Consider the following 26,891-nt stretch of genomic DNA (forward strand, 5'->3'; position numbering starts at 1 on the left):
CAGCTAACCTCACCTTGCCAATTCCTCAGTTGATCCTGTTTCCTCAGACTGGAAGTTTCTGAGTCTTCATCCAAATGGATCTCAGCTGAACTGATGCTCAAAAGCCTAAAAGCTTAACAAGACTCTAGTTCCTGGTCCTCATGCCTTTTATACCTTTCTGCTTCCTGCCATCACTGCCTGGGATTAAAGGCGTGTGTCACCATGCCTGGCTGTTCCCAGTGTGGCTTTGAACTCACAGAGATCCAGACAGATCTCTGCCTTCAGAATGCTAGAATTAAAGGTGTGTGTGCCACCAATTTCTGGCCTCTATATCTAGTGGCTGTTCTGTTATCTGACCCCAGATAAGTTTATTGGGGTGCACAATATATTGGGGAACACAATATCACCACAATGCTATGTTTTATTATAGCTTGTCCACTCCCAAACTTTGCTGTTTGCTTGTGACGGTGCTGAAGGTGGTGATGCCATTACAAGGGGATTAGATCATTAAGAGGAGTAATGCTTCCTATGGATTGCAGATTCATCGAGCAGACTATGAGCTGTCACGGAGCAGTCCCAGCTGCCTTCCCTCTCTCCACTGTGCACTGAAGCCGCAGAAGACCCTCACCAGAAGCCTGCACCATTATCTTGAAACTCTTAGCCTGTACGGTCTCTGGCATACCGTTACAGAAAGAATCAACAGCGGGAAGTCTTTCCCACGGGATTCCCACAGTGTGGAAGTCAAAACGTCAGCGATCCCTATGCCATGGGTGTGCAGGTTCACTGCTGTACTCTCAGGCCTTCTGGATGTTCCGCTCTCCACGGCCACACACACCCTCCCGTTGTTTCCCATCACCGCTGCTTAACTTTTCCATAAGATACATCCAGGACAGAAAAATGATGAGACTCGGGTGAACACAATTGTTGACACTTAGGAACAATGAAAGGCACACTCTCCAGGGTCATCGGATTTCATAACTTGACCCTGATGACACCCTCTCACCATCCTCTCCATTTTTCAGACAAGGACATTAATGCACAGATTAAGCCACCCCTCCGCTATGAAAGCCACACCTTCTGGAAGAGGGAATCAACTCGCCTCAGACCCTCCACGCAGAGCTAGCTAGTCATTGACTAGCACATCTGGAGATGTGTATCCCTCTGTCTCTTTTCCTTATATTTTAAATACAGAAATATATTTCATAAATTGTTGTGCTGGCCCCTGTGTACCATTGGGTAGCCTTCTTTCCACCTCGCCATCTTTCTTTCTGTATCATAAAATCATGCAGGCTGGGAAGTCTTTACTTCAAAAACAAAGGTCCTGAAGGGGTTGAAGAAATGGCTCAGCTGTTCTTCTGGAAGACTGGGGTTCAGGTCCTAGCACCCAAACAGCGGCTCACATTGGTAATGCCCAAGGGATCTGACGCCCCCTTCTGGCTGCTGTGGGAACTGCATGAGTGCAGCGCACTTACGTGAACAAAATATTCACACACTTCAGTGCCATCCTCCCATTCAGCCAGTCTTTTCACTGTGAAATCTCCATCTTAAAAAAAAAAAAATCCCGTCTATGGCCATACCACCCTGAACGCTTCCGATCTCGTCTGATCTCGGAAGCTAAGCAGTGTCGGTCCTGGTTAGTACTTGGATGGGAGACCGCCTGGGAATACCGGGTGCTGTAGGCTTAAAAAAAAAAAAAAAATCCCGCCGGACGGTGGTGGCGCACGCCTTTAATCCCAGCATTCGGGATGTAGAGCCAGGCGGATCTCTGTGAGTTCGAGGCCAGCTTGGGCTACCAAGTGAGCTCCAGGAAAGGTGCAAAGCTACACAGAGAAACCCTGTCTCGAAAAACCAAAAAAAAAAAAAAAAAAAAAAAAAAATCCCATGTATTTTCTAACCTGTACATAACATAGGATGCAGGAAATGTGGCTTGTAAATGTAAATGTACTTGTACTACCTGAATGTATCATCTGTTTCAAAGGTAAGTTTACAAAAGAAAGCTGACATATTCCAGTCACAAAACTACTCAAGGCAGAAGAGAGCGTATGAGCTCAGCTTACACTCAATACCCAGGTAAGCCATGGTCAATATATTTTAAAGATTTTGTTTTAGTTTTTTTTGAGACAGAGTCTCTCTACATAGGCCCAGCTGTACTGGAACTCACCATGTAGACCAGGCTAGCCTTGAACTCACAGAGATCTGCCTGCCAATGCCTCCCGACTGCTGGGATTAAAGGTGTGCACATCACCACAGCCAGGTGAGGCTGGGCTTTTCAATTGTCTGTGTGCAGGACTTAGAACGGTTGCTGTGTTCCAGATCTGGAAGAGATAACATTGGGATGAACTGGGCGTTGTGTGTGTGATGTTTAGACTTAATGTTACTTATTTCTGTAGGCACAAACACTTCCTACCTGTCCCCAGCCCCTTTGGCCTTCAGGCTGACTCCCACCATAAAAACCACTAAAAGCAGAGGGCCTTGCCAGGAAGAACCAGCCTGTGTGTTTAAGACCTGGGCTCGTGTCTGTGCCTACCACATGCTGTTGGACCTTGGGCATGCCTCTCTTCTATTGGAGATACTAATTTCCATGCCATCTCTCTGGGAGTTATTTTCTTGGAAGGAGCAGGTGAGGCCGTGACCGTGAGAGTGTAAAATACCAGGCGCTGTCTGCACATCGGGCTTTAGCGTGAAATTCTGACCTCTCCACAGGAGGCCCGGCCTCTTTCTATTTTTGGCCCCTGGAACTCGCTCCTGTGGTGCATTCCCCGGCCTTCTCACTGCTATTTTTATAATGGAGGGTTGCAAAGTTCCGGAGCACCAAGGGTGGGCAAAGGTGAAGAGCCTGACCTCTGACTCCCCTGCTACCTGCTCGAGAGCAGAGTGGCACAAATTCTCTGGGGGAATGTCTGGCAGTATTGATTGACTACAGCTGGTTACATGGGTTAACATGGGTTACAATAGCCCGGCAAGTGCTCTGCTTCTTATAGAGTGGGCACAGAACATGCAGCTGTTCACCGAAAGACCTGTTACGAGAATGTTCTAGGAGCAATACCAAGTACTGACTCCATGCCAAGACCAGTGTCTCCATGCAACGGACTCCTGCCTAATAATGAGGATGGGGTCCAACTACATGTAAGCACTGTGTCAATGTCATGGACATGCTGAGCAAAAGCATCCCGACCAGTCCATGCTTGTCTCACTGAAGTCTCTCATAGCATCACAAACCACCCCAAACACAGTCTTGAAGCAAGCGTGATTTACTATTTCTCATGGATCGTGGGCTGTGCTGAGTTCATGTACCAGGCTGTGCTGCTGAGGTTGGCTGGGCTTGGTGGCCCTCGGTGATGTCATTCATAAGACCTCATTCCTGCAGTGCAGACTCTCCTCCTTGAAGCCTGGACCACCCTCTTTACCTGTCGGTGCAGAGGTCCGTGAGGACGAAGGCAGGGCCACAAAGCTGGATCCATAGTCTCGCTAACACTCCCAGTGATGTTCCCATTTCACAAATGGGAAAACCGAGGCCCAGAGACATGCAGCACTTTGCCCACGGTTTCAAACATAGGAATGGGAGGGGCTAAGCTTTGGTTCTGGGTCTGCCCAACTTCACCTGGAATACAGCAACATACTGGTTCTAAGTCCTGCACATATCTGCAGCCGGGTTTTGGTTTCTAGAGTATTTTCAGTTTGTGAAAATTCAGAGCTTTAAGCTCGGACATTTGAAAATGTCCTCATGGTTACTAAACCTAGTAAAATAATTATATAGTAGATTTAAGAGGCTCATTTCTCTCTCAGCAACAGTGTGGCCAGGCAGGCGAGTAGCTCAACTCAAAGTGACTCGGGGCCCTGCTTCCTTCTATCTTACAATCCCATCATTGTGAGGTCATCTGGGCCGATGAAGCAGTTAGCAAATGCCCCAACTCCTCCATGGGGATGGGCCTGAGGGATCATCCTGGACCCACCCATCCACATTCCTTTCAAACTAACTGGGTGAACGTAATGGACGTCATTTCCATACTATTCCCATGGCACACCTGCCTGGAATGTGGAATTAGTGGGCCAACCCGAGCCAAAATGCGCCAACTTTAGGGGAACAACTAACAATATTTGTAATCTGTGGAGTGGGTCCAGGTGGCAGGCATGGAAACCTCATTCGGCCTTGAGCTCACTGTGTAGGTGAGGTAGGTGAAGATGACCTTGAACTCCTGACTCCCTGCTTTACCTCCCATGTGCTGGCACACAGGCAGGTCCCACCACAGCCACACTTGTGCTTACTGACGAAACTGCTCTCTAATAACTGCCCTCAAAAGGCCACTCAGAAATAGCCGAGTCCTGCTCCTCCATGCCGAAAGGTTACACTCTCCAAGTAACCCGAGTGCTGCGCTTTGCTGCTAACCCTAGTCTAAGACCTTTAATAATCGCCACCCATTTTCCTTGGTGTATATCTATCCTAATGAGAAACATGTTAATAAATATATAAATGTGTTTAAATTTTAAATGTATGATTGACAAGATTCCAAGGGCTTACACACTTTCCTGGAAGGAAAAAAGTTAACTGTCTGGAACATTCCGTTATATGAATGTAGAGGGCAACCTCCAAAATGAAGAGTTCATGACTTCAGCAGCCAGAATCTTGGACACCAAGAGTATCCTAATTAGGGCCTAAAATAATTTTTTTTTTTTTTTCTCGAGACAGGGTTTCTCTGTGTAGCTTTGCGCCTTTCTTGGATCTTGTTCTGTAGACCAGGCTGGCCTGGAACTCAGATCTGCCTGGCTCTGCCTCCCGAGTGCTGGGATTAAAGGCGTGTGCCACCACCGCCCGGCTCTAAACTAACTTTAAAAGGCTCTATAAATGTGAGCATTTCTGTCTTCCTGCTTCTCAGACACAGATGAGGGAATCTGGCATCGAGCACACAGGCAGAGTTCAGGAAGGGCTGGTGTTGGTGCTGAGAATCTACTTAGTCCACTGAGGGTGTTCAATGAAGTAACTTCCTCTCACACCACTCCCTTGTCCTCTAGAGCTCAAAGATCCATAAACTAGGGAATTGAAAGGCTAAACGATTAGAAAATAAGACCTGACAACAGATGAAGGAATGGTAAATGTTTATTATGAAAAGGCATTCAGTCCAGACAAGATACTGGTGCCTCCCTTGCATCTTGCCCTCAGGAACCATACCCCCGTGAGGGAGGTATGGCCGCGAGTACCATGTTATATTATATTACCATGTAATATTACCATTATTACATATGAGGTGGAACTTCACTCAGGCCAGACTCTGTGCCCTCAAGAACACACTCTCCTCCTGACCCTGGGGACAGCAGGAGGGAGAGAGGAAATGGTGGCCAGTCCTGAACCACGGACAGACAGGAGCCAGCAGCTATAAAGGCAGTCATTCTCTGGCCAGCCTCAGACTCATCTAAAAGCAAAAAGGCCTCCATTTTCTCTCAAGTTCCAGGCCAAGGACTGACCTGTGGGAACCACACAGGAATGTAAGCACCATCACCCTCCTCACTGAAGGGTGTGCAGTAGCCAGGCTCAGTTAATTCCATCCCTCTGTGTCCCAGTTCTATGTTCCAGAGCTGACTCCTTTGCCTCTGGCCATCCCCAGGGGTGGGAGGTAGGGAGGATGTGGGTGTGTTTTATATATATATATATATATATAAAACTACTCAAATTACAAATGCGTATGTCTTAGCCTTAGTCTCCCATCCCCTCTGCTTTCCGTACATGAGGCAGGTTCAATGATTCCTGTCATTTGGGGTAGGTGTCCTTGTGCCTGTTTGCCCATCCCCTGGGCAGCGCAGGCCCAGGAAGGTAGATGGCAGGAGGTCCTGCCTCCTGTTCTGCTCCCCAGGACAAAGCCAGGGCTTTTGCTCTCTTGCTGTAAGAGGCTTGGAGGTGGTTTTGTTTAATCTCACTGTCCACCATCCACTTCCTCCATGGAACAACACAATCAACCAGCTTGGTCTGTCTTGAAGCATTTTTCCTTCATGGAGACAAGGAAAACATCATGACCCCAGCCCATGTTTTCATTCTCACAGAAGCTTGCTGCTCTTAAGTCTCCAAGTCATCATCCTGAGCAATAAGGACATTTCTTTTGAAGAGTAGTCCCAAAAGCTCACTAGAAACTCCATTTGGATTTACCTGAGATCATGAACTTCATATTGAGTTCACGTTTCTAAACCTGAATTTTCTTGGACATGCTGGCTCACACCTATAATTCCAGTAGTCAGGAGACTGAGGCAGGAGGGTTGCTATGAGTTCAAGTCCAGCCTGGGCTACAGAGTGATCCTGGTACAAACAATTTTTCAATCACCGGACTTAAACCAACATCTAACCCTGATACGCCTTCTAAGTGATCCTAAGAAAAGAACACCAGACTTGTACCCTGCTCCCCAAGACCATGTGTAAAAACACAAAGCCACACAGAAAGGAGGGGCCACAGTGTGATATTGTCCAGTCAATGTCTCTTGGCTTCAGAAGGCTGCCACCTCCTGCAGTTCTAGCCCTCGGCTGTGGTCCACTCTTAGTAAGTGAACTCCTCTGTAGAAACTTGCACATAACAAGGAGGTGATGTCACCAACAGCCAGGGAGGTCAAGGGTCCTGATCCATCCAGAGACAAGGTGAAAAGGCAAGCTGGAGAAGAAAGGAGAACAGTCCTATGCTTAATGATGGAAACATCTCTGAGGAAGGCATCATTAGACAGTGTGGCCGCTCTGTGACATCCTGGAGTGTGCACGCATAGATATAGTACATCCCACTACCACACTTCTCAGCTCCTGGATGTTCTCTGTTATTCACTGAAACGTCATTAGACAGTATGGGACTGTATACATCATGAGGACAAGAAGCTGAGCATGTCCTGTACCATCTAAGCCACGAGAGGCTTCCACCTCTCAACAAGGTCCAGTGCACCTGACTGTGAGAACCTGGGTCACCTCCATGACTTCTAAAGAGAACGGTACCCAGGCCCAACAGGATGGAGGCTACCAAGCAGTATTCCAGACAACTGGGGTCATATCTGAAGGGTAGAGAACAAGACAGGCTGAGTCGGGGAAAGAGACAGGGACAGGGATCTGGGCTGCCAGAGAGATTTGCTGCAGGCCAGGCTTGGGCTTTGTTGCTTTTTTGTTTGGTTGGGGTTTTTTTGGTGTTTTTTTTTTCCCTGAGACAGGGTTTCTCTGTGTAACCTTGGCCATCCTGGAAGACCAGGTTGGCTTCGAACTCACAGAGATCTGCTTGCGTCTGCCTCCTGAGAGTTGGGATTAAAGGCTGGGCTTTGCTTTTAACTGGGCCATCCCTCCAGCTGCATCTCTGAGGCAACTTTTCTAGGAATGCCAGGAGTTCATGCAGGACAGTGGTGCCATCTGTTCAGGTCAATGGTCCCCACTTTGAGGCATGTGTCATTACATCGGAAGCATCCACTTCCTCACCCACAGATATCACACCTGGGCAGTGGGGAATCCAGCTCCAGGGGAGGGGATGGCAGGCCTGCCTTCACTATTTAAGTTTGGCTTATGGCCACAGCTGTTTACAGAGTGACATTAGAGAGGCCCACCTCTTTTCTCTGGAAGGTGGTTCTCTCACCCTGAGGGGAACTGAGTTGTTGGTGAGTGACTATGAGAAGCTTCTGAAGTTCTCTAAATTAACAATTTCCTGTCTCTAGCCAAATCCCATGTCCAGAGTAAAACAGCACACCAGCAGTGCTGTGAATGCAACGCTTATTCACAGTACTCGGCAACCTCCAAGGGATAAATGTCCCACCATGACTGAATTCAAGTCAGAGGCACTAGGCATCAAAAGTTCAGACCATGGCTCACAAAATCCCCAGGTGTCTACCATTTGACTTGTATGGCTATACATGTAGAAGACTCTGGGAAGCCATGGTCCACAAGACATGGATTTCCTGGGGTAGTAAGGGGCCCTGACCTCACTGAGATCTCAAGAGTCCCAACAGGGGGAGCCTTTCTGACTCTGTTCTCATTTTATCACAGTCCCAGCAAGAGCTGAGGTTCTAACTGTATCTTTGAAATAAGAACTCAAAAGCAGCATTCTTTTTCCCCTTTCCAGACATTCCGAGCATCACAAGTTAAAATCTGGTGGGGAACTTCAGACAAGAATTCAGAAAGAATACACGAGCCAAACATGTTCTCTTGGAGTCTTAGGATTAACTCTGGACATTATGGTATGTGGGAAGCACGGTGCTGGCTTAGAGCCAGAGGTTGAACAGAAAGACGTGGGTACTTTGGTGCTTCACCTCTTAACTACAAAGGGACTATTCAGTGGCAGGACACAGTGGCTTTGCATATGGTGAGCAATGGGAAAAGTCTCCAGGCTGCACTCAGCTTTGAGAAACACTGAGAGCAGGCTGCTTACCTCCAGTATCTTGGTTCCAAATCTTCACCGTGGAGTCATGTGCTGAGGTAGCAATCATAGGCATCAAGGCCATGGATTTTGGTAGAAAGACACAAGAGGCAACTGTCTGGAAATGCCCCTTATATTCACACATTCTGTTTCTTGTCTGCCTTAGGTCCCACAACTGCAAAGAAATGACAGCAGCCAGCTCACTCATATAGATGTTCATATGTCTCTAATACCTGTCCTCCCATTCCCCATGACCTATTGATCCCTTCCATTCATGAAGTCCTTATCTCATCCCTCATTACCCAACCTCACATCCACCCAGCAACTACTGTAGCATCAACTGTGTCTCAAACAACACTAGCTGTGGCTGTGGAGGAAGGGCGCTGCCTTTTCCATGACGAGAGAAGTAAGAGCTCACAGTGCTGTGGGGTGATGGGACAGTACGGGGTGCCTTGTTCTCCGTGACAACTCGGAGAGCTGCCTCCTGGCATCTGTGTGTCCTGTGGGGACCATACAGTAAGGAGCACCTTCTCACGTGTGCATACAGGCGCAGATACTCTGAGCTGATGCCGAGTGCCTCTGACAAGGAAGCGACAATCCCACCTGTCCCACGTCTACTGACACAGGTCACATCGCACCTGGAAGGTACCATTCAGAGACAAGAGAAAACTGAATGGTGTCCAAATACTGGGTAGGGTCTCAGGAGACCCTGTGATCCCTCAGCTCTGACAAGAGGTGCGACATCTAAAGCTTGTAACACCTTATTCTACCCCTTCTAAGAGTATGTACTGAGTAAGAGACTCCAACTTGCCGGGCCTCCATTCCCTCAACTGTAAAATACGCATTGAAACAGCTTGTCTTAGGGATTAAATGAAATGAAACCATGCATGCTTAGCTCAATACCTGACATGGCATACACATCTGATAACTCGGAAATACAAATCTGATAACTTTGGAAACTAGATGATTCTTTTGTTTTGTTTCTCTGTGTAGCTTTGTGCCTTTCCTGGAACTCACTATGTAGCCCAGGCTGGCCTTGAACTCACAGAGATCCACCTGGCTCTGCCTCCCGAGTGCTGGGATTAAGGGTGTGCGCCACCACCTCCTGGCTAGATGATTTTTTTAACTGACAACCTGCAATTATGAATCTAGGGACTTTGGAGGGGCCTAAAGAGTATATCCTGAAATTACCGCAAGTAAGGTGTACAGCTGGATAAGGGGTGGGGGTAGGGCGCCTGGACCAGTTTCAGAGCTCCACAGTTCCCCTAATGAGCTGCGCTTCCTTTGGCATGGCCACATATACAAAAGGCATATATATGGCCCTTCCAGCAGTCCCTCTCTGTCTAAGCTCCACCAGGAGCAAGGACCTTAGCAGGCTGCTTCTCTACTTGAGTCCCATCCTGTTCCTCTTGTCTATTACCAATTCAGACAGACCCAGCTTAACAGATTTCTTAAAGAAGCCTCCGGCGTGCACAGGGTGATTGACAGTTTGCACTTGAAGCAGGCCAGTGCTGCTGCAGAGCCTATCTGTGGAGCACGGTGAGGGGAGTGAGACCAGAGCAGCCTGCTCATCAATATGGCCTCTTACTGTGGCTTCACAGCCTTCGCCCTCAAAGCCGCTGCTGCAGGAGATACACGTGCGTCCGTCCACGCTGACTTCACAGTGGGTCTGGATGTGCTGCTTTGGGGGAAACACATGAGCCATCTGAAGCCCCCGACTATCCCATAATCTGCAAGGAAGCAGAAGCAGAAAGCGACTTTGTCGTAAACGGGACTAAAACACACGCATGATAGCTCACGAACAGGGAAAGATTGACTCTTTGCGGCCAGTCAGAACAGAATGACCCAATCTAACAAACTCTAAAGCTGACAGGAAGTAACCAAATCAACGCCATCTTGATTCTTTGTTTTGAAATCAAGTCATATGGATTTTTTAAAAAATTACACTTATTTATTGGGGGAGGGGCTGCACAAGCCACAGCATCTGTGTGGGTCCCGGGACTGAACTAAGGCTGTCAGCCTTGGTAGGAGGCACCTTTATCTGCTGAGCCACCTCACCACCCTTTCATGGAGGCTTTAGAACACACTATTTTTTGTTTGTTTTTAGAGACAGGGTTTCCCTGTGTAACTCTGGCTGTCCTAGACTCAGTCTCAGACTAGAACTCAGAGATTTGCCTGCCTCTGCCTCCTGAGTGCTGAGATAAAGCCGTGTGCCAACACCCCCTGACTAGAATGCACATCTTTGGTTGGTTGGTTGGTTGGTTTTTGTTTTTTGAGACAGGAGTTTTCTGTGTATCCCTGGTTGTCCTGGAACTCAGAGATGCACCTGCCTCTGCCTTCTGAGTGCTGGAATCGAACATGTTCACCACCACTGCCCAGCTGGAACACACATCTTAACTGTACACGTTATCCTGATCCTTTACGGCACTGCTTTCAATGGACCAGGGGCTATTTTTGTGCCTATAATTGAAATTGTCTCAAAGATACTTTACTGCTGTTTTGAAGCAGGTCTTGCTACATAGTCCAGGCTGCCATGCTCCTCGGCCTCCTGAGCGCTCAGACTGCAGTCCAGACCCTTTGCTACAGCTAACAGATCCTTACCAGAGTGTCACCACCGTTCCAGAACCAGATCCGGGCTGAGGCTGCCCATGCCGGCCTTGGCCTTGGAGTCCAGTGGAGAGTTCTGCAGAACCTCTTATCTCCCTGTTTCCCCTCTCATTCCTCCCATTTTAGAGTAAAAATCTTTTTGGAGAGCCAGAATTTTGAGGCATGCTCCACAGTTTGTGAGTTCCTGACTTTATCTGAACGCCTAGATGTAGAGTCTGACCCTTGTTCCCAGGGGGGCTCTGGCTGAGGGCTAGGTGCCTGGAAACTCCAAGAATCACGCAGGGCATGATGGCAGGGCCAGGCTGCCTGACGGGGTGGGTGAGCAGTGAGGCCGAGGTGATCTGGACAGTCACACACTGGAACCAGCGAGGGCAGCTACTCCAAACCACTCAGAGCAGGACCTTAGCCTGACCCCATCCTGTGCCTTCCCTCTGTCCGCATAAGCTCCAGGTCAGAGAGTCCCCAGTGGCAGCTAGGAGTGAAGGGCAACACTCTAGGAAGGGCCCAGCAGCACGGAGAAGCAGGATGGAAGCAGAGGCATGTAAGCTCAGGAGCCACAGACCTTCACCAGAAACACTCCACAGCGGCTCAGTAGCCCACCTGATGGTCTTATCCTCGGAGGACTGGAGAACATAGGACTCTCTGGGGACCCAGCACAGATGGGTGACCTGGAGAAAGCAACCAACAAATCTCCACGTCAGGTCATTCCTCTGCTGAAATTCCGTTAGTTGGCCAGCCTCCCCCCCATCCTCCCCTCTCAAGGGTTCTGAGCTCGTGAGCTTGGGTTAGCAGGGTCACCTTCTTTCTCACAGCTCCCCATCAGTCCTCCTTCACCTGTATCTCCTCGGTGCTCAGGGGCAAAGGCACCGGCAGGCAGGCCTGGTGGTTAATCTTGACGACCTGAACCCCAGCCAGAAGAGCAGCCCCTGTGCTAAGTGGGGTCCCCAGAACTCTGCTGTAACACCTCAGGGGTTCCTAAGAGTAACAGTAGTCCTGGCCGCGCAGCCCTGGTGAACAGGCATGAAACAGGTTCCAAAACAACCCAGGGCAGAAGTGTGCTTTTCTCAGCACAGAATCCTCTGGAATATGGAGGGCACAGGCAAGCACATCCTACCATCTGCAGCGGACTTCCAAACTAGAACAGGAGACAACTAAACTCTGAGGAGTATCTGCCCTGTGCCGTGCACAATGACAGCTGTTTTATAGTCTATTTTATCTCATTCAGTCACCCGAAGAATCTTGCCTAGTGACATAACTTCCATTTTATAAATGGAGATATTCAGAATCTGAGATTAAGTAGCACCATACAGGACTCACAATAGTAAGGGATGGATCTGTGGCTTGAAAGCAGGCCTGGGAGTGGAAATTAGAGGCAGAGTGTTTGCTTAGCATGTACAGGCTTAGGGTTCAATCCCCAGCATGGAAAAAAGAAAAACCCACACAAACACAAGTGTGGAAGCCAGGTGTGACAGAGCCCCAAGGCTGTGCAAAGTCTACAGCAGTCAGCTGTCACAGAGTGAGCTACATCGAGCAAGGGGCACACTGATCTCTGCATGATGCCGTATTCAGAGGGGCAAGCGGCCATCTTATAGCACACTCTGTACGCATAAGTTGTGGGTTCCTGCAAGACAGGACACCATGTCTTTGCTACATTTCTATTCCTAGCAGTGCCTGGCCCGTCCAAATCATGCTAACAGTATGCTCTGAAGAAATGAATGAGGATACCACTCTCTTCTCCTCCTTCCTCCCTTCTCTTTACTCCCAGCCGCCACCTCTCAACTGAACCCAAGCCCCCCCACCCCCATGCTAACTACACTCTATCTACGATGAGCTATGCCCCGGCAGGCTCCGCTCACTCTGTGCTGCTTCCCACCATCCTGTTCTACACCACGTCTGAATACGTACCAGGTTCCTGGAGACAGATGCTCTCTCCACACACTGTCCAGTACCTACATCCCACAGAAGCAGGCTGTTGTCCCGAGAGCCGGTGCACAGCTGTGATGAGTCTTGAAAAACAATGGAGAGAAGACACAGTGGCTGAGAGCTGGGATGTGGACAAGGGTTCTGGGAACGCACCCAGGAGCTGGCAGGAGATCTGTTCCACTTTACCTGGACTCACAGCCAAGCCAGTGACCACCATGGCATGGCCACACAGTTGCTCTCTGGGCTCGGAAGAGCCCTGCAGGTCCCACATTATGACTGTTTTGTCTCGAGAGGCGCTGAAAAACTGGCTTGATTTGGGAATACAGGCTATCTGTTCACAGGACAAATAAAAACAGAAGTAGCGCGGGTGTGCACATTAGACAGGACTTCAGAATGGCTCATGGCGTTGTCTACTCCCCCCCCACACACACACACACTCTTTTAACCTGTTTTCCTTTTTCTTTCTTTCTTTTTTTGCTTTTTGGTTTTTTGAGACAGGGCTTCTCTGTGTAGCTCTGGCTGTCCTGGAGCTCACTCTGTAGACCAGATTAATTTGTTTTTCTTAAGAAAAAAAAGATTTATTTTTAATTCTCTCTCTGTCTCTGTCTCTGTCTCTGTGTCTCTGTGTCTCTGTCTCTCTCTCTCTCTCTCTCTCTCTCTCTCTCTCTCTCTCTGTGAGCGTGTGTGTGTGTGTGTGTGTGTGTGTGTGTGTGTGTGTGCATGTGTGTTACAGAAATGACCACTTTAACCATTTTAAGTATACAGCTCAGTGACAGCAAATATATTCACATAGTTGTACAGACTTCAACAATCTCCAATGGAAGCCAAAAGGGGATGTTGTATTCCCTGGGACTTGAGTTACATGTGATTGTAAGCATTATGTGGGTGCTGGGGAATGAACCTAGTTCTTCTGAAACAGCAGCCAGTGCTCTTAACTGTCAAGCCATCTCTCCAGCCCTTTTGTTCTTTATAAGACTGAATAAGCTTGGTGGTGGTGCATGTCCTTGATCCCAGCACTCGGGAGACAGAGGCAGGCGGATCTCTGTGAGTCTGAGATCATCCTGGTCTACAGAGTGAGTTCCCCACCCCTCTGCCCAGTATTTGGTTAATTCCATTGTTTGGGATTATTCGCTCTGCTCTTCCTGGCATCAAAGGAAGCCTTTGCATTTTTCCTTCAGACTAAATATGCAAGCCCTCCAAGCTGGGCGGCGGGGGCGCACGCCTTTAATCCCAGCACTCGGGAGGCAGAGCCAGGCCGATCTCTGTGAGTTAGAGCGAGATCCAGGACAGGCACCAAAACTACACGGAGAAACCCTGTCTCAAAAAAAAAAAAAAAACCATCAAACAAACAAAAACCAAGCCTTCCAAGAGCTATAGCTATTGAATTTCTTTATTCACTCCTCAATTCCCTTCAGAAAAGCATCTGACAGTTACCTTAGTGATTTCCCGCTCATGTCCTCTGAACCTTTTCACCACGTGTCCAGTTCTCCAGTTATAGGCCACAGCGGTCTGCAGAGAAAAGGGATTACAGGTGTCACCACCACGCTGGCGCCTGAGAAGGACCTTGAAGCATTTCCTCCTGAGTGTCTACAGTCTGCTGCTACAGAAGGGAGCAAGTACTGCATGGCCCCAGTCACTGCTGCATCTGATCTATCAGCTCCCTAGTCTTCAAAACAGAGTAACAGTCCTTGCCCTGCTTACTTCTCAGAGGTGTGAGTAAATAATACAGTTTCTTAGATCTAAAATAATATAGACATTAAGACAAGACATTGTTGCCAGGCCGTGGTGGTGCACACTTTTAATCCCAGCACTTGGGAGGCAGAGGTAGGTGGATTTCTGTGAGTTTGAGGCCAGCCTGGTCTACATGGTGAGTTCCAGTATACACACAGAGAAACCCTGTTTTGAAAAACAAAGCAAAAGAGAGAGAGAGAAATCACATTACTAATTAAGTATTGATACTCAAGTGTATCTTGATTTGAAGCCATGGCATCCAAAGTAAATACATCTTACAAATTTGAAATACAGTTTGCAAATGAAATTTACGATTCTGAAAGTCTATTAGAAATAAGGAATATTATTAGTATTCCCTCCAGTGTATTGTTTGTATTGTTGCTGCAGTTACCAGCAGTGACTGTCAAGACAGCTGTTAATGTAAGGACAGAAAGCAGTTCAGTCCAGGGTGACGGCAAGAGGAAAGACCGAAATATAAAAGGGCAGTGTACACCAGCATGAATCTGGGAAAACAAAACATAAAGCAACCAGAAAATTCTTTTTGCTGACTCCAGGGTCTGAGTATTACTGTTAAGAATGAGGTGGGTGGAATATTAACATTCCCATCTATAAAAGCATGTAGGTGGCCTGGTGAGGTTCTCATTGGAGCCTCATGACTGTCTTAGGACACAGGTGTTACTGTTTACCCGTGTATCAGACTGAGACACCAAAGCTCAGAAAATGTAGACTTGCCTACAGTAACAGGAAGTGATAGAGCCGGGGCTCAAACTCCAGCCTCAAACTTTGAGCCAGGCTGCTGCAGTGCAGAAACGCAGTGTTCGACTCTGGGGACATCTTCCCCTTCCTGTAGTGGGCCGGTTTCCTCACCTTGTCTTTTCCTCCAAAGACACAAAGGTCTGAGTTCAGAGCAGCAACCACAGAGACAGTATCCACGTGAGCGGGGCTGTACTCTTGGGAGGCTTTAGTCTGGACTCTCTCTTCTATAAGTCCATCAGGCCTGCAAGAGAGAGGATGGAAAATGAGGCTCTCTGCCTGAGACAGGACAGGGGAGCAGGAGGCAGAAGAACGTGGACAATGATAGCAATTCAGGCCAGGCAGAGGCAGAAAAGAGACCCACTGTCTGTCTGGGAAATGCCCAGAAATAAATGGTGCTGTTTATTTGGGAAACACCCAGGGTTATTGAAATCTGATAAAGGGGAATTCTGAGGCGGGCAAGGAGTCTTTGCTCTCATTAGAGGTGACTCCAAAGATGCAGGGCCCCCCAGAGTGTGCAGTGCAGCCACTAGCTGGTGAGGTGACCATTCCTCACCTAAAACAGTACATACACCAAACCAAGCGGAAGGCAAGATCACCAACACTCCCCTTGTCTCCTTAGGAGAGAACTGTGAAGGAGCGTATAGAACTGGGGACCCCCGGATGCCATCTACCTGTATTTGTAAGTGCTGTGTCTGAGTTTGCTCTGCAGTTTCCCCATCACAGCCCAGATCCAACAGAAAACCCGAGGAAGAGCTGGTTTCAGTTGGCAGCCTAGTGACAGCATCCCTTGCAGTCACGGGAGGTGTGGTCCCTGTGGAATGGAGAGAGCGCACACGCGGAATTTCATTAGGTCCAACATTAGTGGTGCGATTAGGCTGATTCTTTCCTTCCTCCTTCCTTCCTTTTCTTTCTTTCTGTGTGTGTGTGTGTGTGGTGCATGTTGTTGTTTTTAAGAGATTAACCACGTACATTTGATTCTTTTCCTTCTGCTGCTTCATTCTCTTGGGCCTGGAACTGCAGCTGTCAATATAGGTTCAGCAGATAAACAAGTCAAAACTAATGTTCAAAAACACTAAGACTTATGATTATTATTATTATTATTTTGGTTTTTTTAAGACAGGGTTTCTCCGTTTTGGTGTCTGTCCTAGATCTTGCTCTGTAGACCAGGCTGGCCTCGAACTCACAGAGATCAGCCTGGCTCTGCCTCCCAAGTGCTGGGATTAAAGGCGTGCGCCACTACCACCCAGCCTACTAAGAATTATTTTATGTGTGCATGTTTGTGTGTATGTATGTTCATGTGTGCAGGTACATGTGCACATGTATGGAAATGTATGTGGAGGCCAGAGCATGATACCCCAACCTTAGGCGTCATTCCTCAGGAGATATCTACTTTGCCTTTTGAGACAGGGTCTCTCACTGAGATGTGGGGCTAATTAGGCTAGGCTGGCTGGACAGTGCGCCTCAGAGACCTGCCTACATCCACCTCCCCAGCGCTGGGACTACATGCAAGCGCCACCCATACCCAGCTTTCTATGTAGGTGCTATGTATTGAACTTGGGTCCTCAAGCACTTACCCAAGCTATTTCCCCAGCCCAGTAATTATTTTTAAACTAATTTAAATATTACATACTATGAATATTTATGAACAATACATAATGTTCTATTAATATGTATAATTTTGTTCTTATGAACTGGTTAAAGAGATAAATAAATTTTTTTTCTAAAAATACTAAATCAGGCCTGGATATGTGATTTAGTGGTAAATAGAAAGCTTGTCTAGCATGCACAGGCCTGGATTTGATCCCCAGTAATGCCATGATAAGCAAAAAAAAAAAAAAAAAGCAGCCAGACACACTAAGCTGCATGACACACACACTCCCACTCACATGAAATACCCAGTTTGAAAATCTACAGTTAACAGCAAGTAGATCGTTGGTTAGTGACTGCCAGGAGATGAGCCAAGGTGGAGAATGGAGGTGTATGTGACTACTTACTAAAGACACAGTTTCCTTTGGGAGTGATAAAAATGTCACACAACTAGATAGTGGGTGACCACTACACAATACCATCTATGTATAAAATGTCACAATGGTAAATTTTATGTTACATACACTCTACCACAATAAATTAAATACTACGTGCATGTAATTGAGAATAAAATAGAATCTGTATTAGCAAAGCTTCTTCTTTGGCAATTAAAAAGTCATTATTTTCTCTCTGTGTATGTGTGTGTGCTGTAAGTATAGAGATCAGAGGACAATTCTGGGATCACTTCTCTCCTTCTACCCTCACGTGGGGCCTGGGATTGAACTCAGGTCGCCAGGCTTCCGCAGCAGCAAGTGTCTTTACCTGCTGAGTCATCCCACCAGCCCTGGAAAAGCTTAAGAGCCCGTAACCTTCCTTACTTGTTATCTTTAGTCATTTCTCTGCATCAATTCACTAACATCGTGAGTTTATTGTGCAACAACAGTTCTCAAAGCAAGGACACTGGGGACATGTCTGAGCCTCTCAGGAGCCCCAAGGCCTCCCCTCCCCTTCATCTCAGTGCGAGGCCTGCTTTTCTTTCTATACAGTTATTGCAATATACCACGATAGACAGAATGAAGAAGCAGGTATGAGAAACCAATTGTCTTCTCTTTAAACCACACACTAAAGAGACTTAAAAAAAAAAAAAAGACTCAGTACGACTTTTTCCAACTAATATTTTTGGAAAGTTTATTTTTAATAAATCATGCTATTTACATAGCCTTGGCTGGCCTAGAGCTTGCAAACTCACAGAAATCTACCTGCCTCTGACACTGGGTTAAAGCCATGTATACCTGGCCCACATAGGCTTTTTTTTTTTTTTTTTTTTTTTTTTTTTTTTTTTTTTTTTTACAGACAGGGTCTCATACTCTGGCCCAGAGTTTACTGTGTAGCCCAGGCTGGCCTTGAATATGCAATCCTCCTGCCTCTGCTTCCCAAGTGCTGCTAATTCGGTCAGGCACTACCACACTGTACTTGTAAGAGCTTTATTACTTTCAGTTTTAAGTGGGAACTAATTTTTAAACTTCTCAGCTTTATTGTAATATAGAAAATAGTGAGCAGGACTCTAAACCCAATCAAAAACTACATAAACGAAAGGTCTCTGGGATCCTCAGTAATTTTTAAGCATGAAAAGGAATTCTGAGATCCTGAGGCCAAAGTGTTTGAGAACAACTGCCCTAGACATTACATCATGTTAGCATTGGATGTTATATAATAATAATAATAATAATAATAATAATAATAATAATAATAATGGCTGGAGAGCTGGCTCAGAGGTTAAGAGCACTGGCTGTTCTTCCAGAAGTCCTGAGTTCAATTCCCAGCAACCACATGGTGGCTCCAACCATCTGTAATGAGATCTGGTGCCATCTTCTGGTCTGCAAGGATACATGCAGACATTACACTGTATAATAAATAAATAAATAAATAAATAAATAAATAAATAAATAAATAAATAAATAAATAAATAAATAAATAAATAAATCTTTTTAAAAAAAAGAAGAATTTTTTTTTCAGATTTACTTATAGTTGTCTTCATCTGCTCACAAGGCTAGAACTAAGAAGAAAGAGTGAGTTATGAATGAAAGCATAAGAAGGAGTGAGTTATGAATGAAAGCAAGCTCATGTTAGGACTGCAGGTGCAGCAGCATGAGTGGCAGCAGGTGGGTGGCAGCAGGTGGGTGGCAGCAGGTGGGTGGCAGCAGGTGGCAGAGTGCTTGCCTGGCTATCACGAGGCTAGTCTAGCACGATCAAACATGGGTTGATCCCCAGTACTGCAAAAAAAGAAATAAAAGGAAAAATAACAGGGATGTCCATCTCCTGTCTTCACTAACTCAGGGAATAGCGCCTGAGCATGTGATGTTCCTGCATGAGTTGCTGGTGCTACAAAGAACAGGAGAGGAGTCTGAAGAGGTGGTCAGCACCAGCATTTTTCGGAATTGGACCAGGAGACAATCTCAGTTTCTCTGGGTCCTGTGTCCTTCAAACCAGCTATTCCCTGACACGCTGAAGAGCCAAGAGAATTAAAAGGAGCAATGAGAGGGGCCAGTCCTCATTTCTTCCAAGTTTCTGCTTAAAGAAGTTCTGAAGGACTCATGTGTCACAGACACAAACATCCCAGCTCCAGGAAGAACGGAGAGAAAAACAACCAAGAGCTGCCAGATACAGACTCCTCTTCACACCACTGCCACTAAAAACGGACTTTCCCAGAATTCCATCCTACTGCTGAGGAACTGCATGAGCTAGCATCCTGGAAAGAAGAGATGTACAGCTCAGAGGCACAAAGCAGTGCCAAGGATGCAGTGTGTGCCACTAGAGGTCTGGGATCTGGCCCCAGCTCCGCCTCATCTCACCCATTGCTCACCGTGTCCTCGAGGGGCACCAGCGCCTGCTCCTGAATCAGCCCCCTGCACCAGCCCTGGCTCCTGCATCAGCCTTCCTATCTACTGTAGCAGCACACTACTAAGTGACTATGTGTTCCATGAGGACTCTTTTGTACCCCAAATGGCTTGTACAGTATGACAAAAATATTTGTTGCAAACTACGGAACCTGCAGTCTCTTCCAATTCAAACATTCTAGGGTGTTCTGGGATAGGCCACAAGATGTATTAAAGGGGAAGACTCTAGGACGGCATCCGGGAAACCTGTGATACGTACTGTTTATAGACATACAGAGTTGCAGAGTTGCCTGTCTGCCAGCCTGACCTATATCCAACACTGTCATCAAACTGCTGACGGGTGCTGCCTGCAGATCTAGGTCACTGGAAACCATGGAGGCTATACATGTATTTAAAACCAACTGGATTCTTACCGGGTATCTTCACTGAGGAGACAGTCTAAGGAAGGGTAACTTGGCACTACTTACCCCCAAGGCAACAGGATCACCCTGATGAGCTGCTGTATTTGGTGATCTATAGTTCATTCAGCCTCTGGAAACTAGTCAGACAGCCACTTCCTAATCTCTGTAATTAACGAAAGGACGCTCAAGTTAATCTCCCTCTGTCTAAGCATATGTTTGCACCGAAGAGATTTACAACGCAAGTGTAAATAGGGATCTTGTTTAATTGAAAAGATTATTGGTGTAGTCTTTCCTCATTAGGAAATAGCACACAAATTTCCAAGAGTATATAAACCTCATATTTCCATCAATAGGGTAGAGTATAGTATGATGCTAACTACACATTTGGTTTTTTGTTTTGAGATAGGGTTTCATGTAGCCCAGGCTGGCCTCAAACTCACAGTGTAGCCAAGGATGCCCTTGAATTTCTGGTTCTCCTGCCTCTCTCTACCTCCTGAGTGCTAAGATACAGACACTTGCCCCTGTGCATGGCTTATCAATGCTGGGGTTGGAACCCAGAGCCTCACACATGCCAAGCAAGCACTTTACCAACCAAGGTACATCCCAGACACTGTGTATCAGCTTCTGGATGTGCAAAATAGAAACTGAACTGTATCATTTAGCATTTGGGTTTTGCTGACAGTATAGTTCTTCAGTCCACCAAAAATCTTCAGAGTAAATTGTTTACTTCAGATTTCACTATTTTTGTGGAAAAGGTAACTTTTCTGTTTTGAATAAGTATGAATCATAGAACTTGTGAACAAAGAGCTTTTAAAAATTACCCCTTATTTAAAGATCTAGAAATTGCAGAAAGATTATTTGTGCAAAATTATAACTTGGCAGCCCTCTTGAGTTTGAGCCTAGAATTTCCACCCCAAACATCTATTCAGAAGCAGCAATTTTAACTGCTTTATTTCCTCTCTATTTAAAGGGTTCGGATAAACTCTTACTGATCAACAGTCTAGCAATTCTGAGAGTTTACACTAAGCACAGAATAGTCAAAGTGTTGTTGCTTTTTTACTCTTTTTTGGGGGGCCCCATCCAGTTCCCAAATATATCACACACAGAGGCTTATTATTTCTTATAAATGCCCAGCTTTAGCTTGGCTTGTTTCTAGCCCAGCTTTTCTTAACTTAAAATTATCCTGTCTATCTTTTGCCTCTGGGCTTTTCCTGTTCTCTTCTGTCAATCTTACTCTTATAATATGGCTTGCTGTGTAGCTGGGTGGCTGGCCCTTAGATTCTTCCTCCTTCTCTGGCTACTTCTTTTTTTCTCCCAGATTTCTCCTTCTATATATTCTCTCTGACTGCCAGCCCTGCCTATCCTTTCTCCTGCCTTGCTATTGGCCGTTTAGTTCTTTACTAGACCATCAGGTGTTTTAGACAGGCAAAGTAAGATTGCTCACAGTATACCCATAATAAACATATCTCTCACACACAGACAACATATATAGATGGATTTATGAGTGTGGAGGGTGTTAAGCCAAGTCATTTATGTCACCCAATGAGTGACATGACAATCAGACTAAAAATTATGTTATACACTAAGGCAATTTAAATTTTTGAGAACAAAAATATACATACTTGGTGGATAATATTCATCATATATAGACTAACCTATTGCTTATATTATAAACATGTAACAGACTTGAAAGGGAGGATAATATCTTGCTCGTTTCTGCCTCTGTGCTTCCAGCCTAGTACTGAGAATGGGTTTGAGGCATTTATCTGCTGAATGAGGGAATGGCATACTAAAATGAAGAGTCAGATTAGCCAGAAGCTTTTTTTAAGGGCACAACATAACACCCTCTGGTTTGGGTCTGGGTTCCTTTTTTTTTTTTTTTAAAGAAACAATATCTTGCTATATTGTCCAAGCTGGCTTCCAATCCCAAACCCTCCTGCCTCGCAGGCTTGTGTGACCAGACCTCCAAATAACGGTCTTTTTAAACTGCATAACAAGACTGTCCAACGGGTCTCTGAAGGCACCTTGCACTGCTTCAACACCCACAGGCTGGAAGGACCCGGGAAGGTCTTTAAAGGACATCATGGCTTTGGATGTCCATCTTGGTTTCTGGTGGAAGCAGATCTACATCTGAACCCTGGACCTATCTCTGCCCAAATCTGCTGTCAAAAGGCCCGGGGGTCATGTTAAATAGGGCTCAGAGTATTCTCTTTAGTTATACAGTGCAAAAACTCCTTTATAGCCTTTAAGACAACTGGGCTCCATAGGGTTGATTTGTCACAGGGGCAGAGCTGAGTGAACTGAATATTATTTCCCTGGACTCCTCTGACTCTGTAGAGACAAAAACACAAAAAAGACTCAAAACAAACCAAATTGTTATATGTTAACATCAGACTCTGACTACTTGGAGCCTGGCCCTAGTGACTTGAGATGTCTTACACAAACATTTAGTCTGACTCCTAGTTACTACCTAAATAACCAAGACACATGGTGATGTAAATTTTACTACTTAACAAAGTAGTGAGAGGTCCCCCTACTTCTTTATCTGAGCATAGCTGTTTTATATAAAAACTATTCCCTCTCAGGGGGTTATTCTCTCTCTGAGAATCTACCCACTAGACCTGTCTTTTCTTGCAACATATTTTTTTTCAATAAATCTTTGTGTTTATGCTGGCCTTGTTAATACGTCTACCATTGAGACTTCAGCTTGTCATCATTGTTCCCAGCATGACACTAGTCATGTAAATGACTTTTTCTATCCTCCACTCTCGTCCCGAATCTCTCTTTCACTTATGTATCTAACCTAGACTCTCTGAGACCAAGACATCTACATCAACGTTCAAAGAGTAACAAGACTACAGGAAGAGAAGCTCGTAGGTGATGGTCTGGTTTGACTCTCTCGTGATAACGAAAAGGAAAAGGTTCAGACACTAAGAGGATTTACAAACACCCAGTGCTAGATGAGAACGCCCGAGGCTGAGGACAAATCAGTGTGCGGTCTTTGGTTTTGTTTTCTTTCTGGCCTCTTCCGATTATAAATGCTCCTACCGCTGTCCATTATCCGAGCTTGTTTTTGATGTGCACGTGCCCTCTGAGCATTCAGTCAAGATGGAAGCAGGGTGACACTGGTCCAACACAGACCCTCCCCAACCCTCTCCTCGCTTCGGGCCGGTCGGTGGCTGCCTCCGGGGACAGCGAGAGGGCTCCCACCTCCCCGACACTCCCATCTCCCACCTCGGGCTCCATACCCACCGGCGGGCTGGCACCGAGGCCCGCAGGTACCAGAAGCTGGCATCCGCAGCTTCCATCGGCTCCCGCTCCTCCGCCCCTAGCAACCAGGCGCGCGTCGCTAGGGTGTGAGTACCGGTTAAACGCTCCCGGTGCCCACGGCAGCTTCGGTACAGAGGTTCCACCTGCCGGAAGTCTTCCAAGGGCCGAGCCGAGCGCGCCTATTTTTCTTTCCTAATTTAACCATATATGGATATTCTGCGCAGAGGAGCCTTGTGCTGAACCACGTTGCCTGAAAAATCTTTATCTTCTAAAAAACGCAGTGATATCTCTGTCATAGCCACAAAGGCGAATAATAAGTGTCATCTGTGTAATTATTATTCGCTGAGATAATTTATTTGAAGTTTCCCCGAATACAAACAGAGATTTTTTTTTTTCCCTCTTCGGACGTTTCTCCCAACATCCACTCCATTCCTTTCATTCGGCGTGTGTGTGTGTGTGTGTGTTAATTTTTTTAATATATAAAGAAATGAGTTTCAAAAATACGGAACATTAGCTGGGTGGTGGCAGAGGCAGGCGGATTTCTGAGTTCAGGGCCAGCCTCGTCTACATAGTGAGTTCCAGGACAGCCAGAGCTGTTATGCAGAGAAAAACAAAAAACAACAAAGCGAATCTATATGTATGGAACATTTTGATTTTGCTTGCTGTCCTTGTACAAGATCCATGTTATTTTCTCTGTATCATTCCAATTAAAAGTATAGTTTGAGAATAACTTGTTTTATGTGTGTGAATGCTTTGCCTGCATGTATCTATGTACATCACTTGTGTGCCTGATGCCAGCTGAGGTCTGATCCCACAGAATTGGAGTTACAGATGGTTGTGAGCCACCCTGTGGGTACTGGGAATTGAACTTGGATCTTCTGCAGGAGCAGTGCTCTTAACTGCCAAGTCATCTCTCCAGTCCCTGCATTGTTTCAATTTTAGTATATGTGCTGCCAAACTACATACTTTTCACTTTGACTTTCATTAAACTGAAACAGGCCAGCACTGTAACAAAGAGGCCTCTCAGGACCTCCTTGAGATCCAAATGGGAAGATACTTACAGCTAAGAGCAACTACAAAATGGTTTCCAGTCCCAACCCAACGTCTGTTTATCTGGATGCACAGCATGAGGCTTATTGAACAAATGAACGAATGAGGGAGTGGATGAGACCCTAACCAACAAGTCTTTTTTATCCTAGTGGTGCTCCTTGTGTGAAGCAGGCACCCAGTAGGATTACCATTCAATGGGGATTTGCGGTGATTCTGAAAGTTGAGTGTCTACGGGTGTTAACAGAGAAGTGTGCCCTCACAGATTCAGCTTTGGCCACTAGGTTTTATCTTCCAGTCTACGGAGAGAATTTCCTCTGCAGCATTCCTCATTGGGGCTCTTCTAGCCCTTAATGTTCCTTCTGTTGATAACGCACTCATTACTTTTAGAGCAAGTAGGCTGTTGTTGGGAGATAATTTCTTGGCAGGTGCTAAGCTCCATCTATGTTGGTTAGAAGTCTTAGTTTAAAAACTGAGGACTCGCCAGGTGGCGCTGGTGCACGCCTTTAATCCCAGCACTCGGGAGGCAGAGCCAGGTGGATCTCCGTGAGTTCGAGGCCAGCCTGGACTACAGAACAAGATTCAGGACAGGCACCAAAACTATATGGAGAAACCCTGTCTTGAAAACATCAACAAAACAAACAAACAAACAAACACACACACACACACACACACACACACACAAAAAAAAAAAAAAAAACCTGAGGACTTTTTGTGCATATTCATTTCTTCCATCATCTCATTTTGCACCAGAGCAATACTGTCACCTAACCAAGTGGCAAAACAAGTAACTTCAATAAATAGCTACATTAAATAAATTTTGGAGTTAGCACACGTAATAGTTGCTTTTCACATTGCTGTCACAATACACTTGACAGAAGATAGACTTCCTGATTGTGTTGGAGACTCCAGTAGGTTTAAGTATAGCTACAAACTAAGTTATTATTAGTGTCCTATCCCCAAAACACTCTGCTCTGGGATACAACCTCTTTGAGAACTGCCTTAGGCTTCTGGCAGCTGATACTTCCAAACTGGTATCTGTAGTCAGACCTGTCCCTGAGCCTCACCTGTATTCCACCTACTTCCTGCTCATCTACACCTGGCTTTCTAAACGACACCTCTTCCTTGACATGACTCAGAGACATCATCTTCTACCTAAACCTGTTCTTCTTTTCTTTCTCTAAATACCGGGCAATGCCACCCATCAATCACCCAAGCCGCAGACCTGGGAGTCATTTGTAACTTCTCCCCAGGAACAATCCTCCCCCCAAGATTTTCCAACTCTGCTTTCTAAATATTCTCATTTCTCCCTAGCCACCTTTTGGGTTCAGGCCAACATCATCCAGGGTGTGATAGGTTAAAAATAACCATAAATTCATTGTTGAATCTTCCATTATGCCTGGCCTTAAAAATTATTTTGTCCATTTGAATGTAGCAGAAGTTACAATGGAACTTCTGAATTGAAGTTCAAAAGGACTCAGTTTCTCCTCTCATCTTTTTCAACCACTGCCATTACAGCAGTGTTGAAATCCTAGCCAGCTCACCTGAGAGACACAGCACATCCAACAGCTAGCACCAAATGGCATGCATATGATTACTGGGGGATATTTGATCACACTGTATGAAAATGTGTCTTTGTCCTTCCTCACCTGCCTAAAGCACTTTCTGATTGGTTTAATAAAGAGCTGAACAGCCAATAGCTAGGCAGGAAAGGATAGGTGGGACTTCCGGGCAGAGATAGGAACTCTGGGAAATAATTTGAGGCTGGATGACTCTCCAGTCAGACATAAAGTACTGAAGAGAGGTAATGAGCCATGTGGCAGAATGTAGATTAATATAAACAGGTTAATTTAAGTTTTAAGAGTTATTTGGGAACAAGCCTAAGCTAAGGCCAAGCTCTTATAATTAATAAAAAGTCTTGGTGTCATCATTCAGAATCTGGGGGTCCAAAAAAGTCTGACTATATATGAGTGAGACTGTTTTATACTATCTAGTCCTTAATAAACCATCACATGGTGGAAACCACAAGAAGAGTCATCGGAAAAGTGGTCTGGGTAAGCAAACCCAATTTCTAATCTTCAGAATCATAAGCAAATAAACAAATGCCATTTAAAGTCATTAAGCTTTTAGGTGGTTTGTTATGCCCACTAAACAATGAATATCCAAGGTGAAGTCCAAATTCTTCATCCAGTCTCTAAGGCTTTTCATATGTGTGTGTGTGTGTGTGTGTGTGTGTGTGTGTGTATCTTTACCCTCTCTGCCACCATGCAACCTGATTCAACACTTGGTTGTTTGTTACCTTGGAATCTTGGCACACCATCCTTACATTCTGTCCTGGTTAGTACTGTCACTGGACAGAATCTAGAATCATGAAAAAACAAACCTCGGTGCACATG

The 26,891-nt window shown here is 45.9% G+C and overlaps 1 protein-coding gene and 1 non-coding gene across 15 annotated transcripts; one reads left to right on the plus strand and one right to left on the minus strand.

Annotated features, from left to right (window-relative positions):
• Positions 1-1,542: 1,542 nt before the first annotated feature.
• LOC121827768 (5S ribosomal RNA) lies at positions 1,543-1,661 on the plus strand. Its single transcript, XR_006070068.1, has one exon. It is a non-coding gene; the product is annotated as a 5S ribosomal RNA (ribosomal RNA).
• A 232-nt stretch (positions 1,662-1,893) lies between these two features.
• On the minus strand, positions 1,894-26,891 carry Wdr31 (WD repeat domain 31). 14 transcript variants are annotated; one of them, XM_076564319.1, is made up of 12 exons: positions 26,795-26,891; positions 20,245-20,341; positions 16,323-16,373; positions 16,025-16,164; positions 15,465-15,594; positions 14,301-14,375; positions 13,053-13,197; positions 12,849-12,949; positions 11,544-11,611; positions 9,925-10,066; positions 8,349-8,511; positions 5,057-6,608 (listed from the first exon to the last, which is right to left on the minus strand). In XM_076564319.1, the coding sequence occupies exons 4-12, from the start codon at positions 16,135-16,137 to the stop codon at positions 6,448-6,450; spliced, it is 1,098 nt and encodes a 365-aa protein (XP_076420434.1). In that variant the 5' UTR covers positions 16,138-16,164; positions 16,323-16,373; positions 20,245-20,341; positions 26,795-26,891; the 3' UTR covers positions 5,057-6,447. The 14 variants fall into 14 exon arrangements, 10 of the variants coding, with proteins under 10 accessions (XP_076420436.1, XP_076420437.1, XP_076420434.1 ...); XM_042271245.2 differs by lacking the exon at positions 26,795-26,891 and adding an exon at positions 23,431-23,563; XM_076564320.1 differs by lacking the exons at positions 16,323-16,373; positions 26,795-26,891 and adding exons at positions 23,127-23,267; positions 23,389-23,518.

This window comes from Peromyscus maniculatus, chromosome 2 (genome assembly GCF_049852395.1).
Source record: "Peromyscus maniculatus bairdii isolate BWxNUB_F1_BW_parent chromosome 2, HU_Pman_BW_mat_3.1, whole genome shotgun sequence".
In the NCBI taxonomy this organism is placed as follows: domain Eukaryota; kingdom Metazoa; phylum Chordata; class Mammalia; order Rodentia; family Cricetidae; genus Peromyscus; species Peromyscus maniculatus.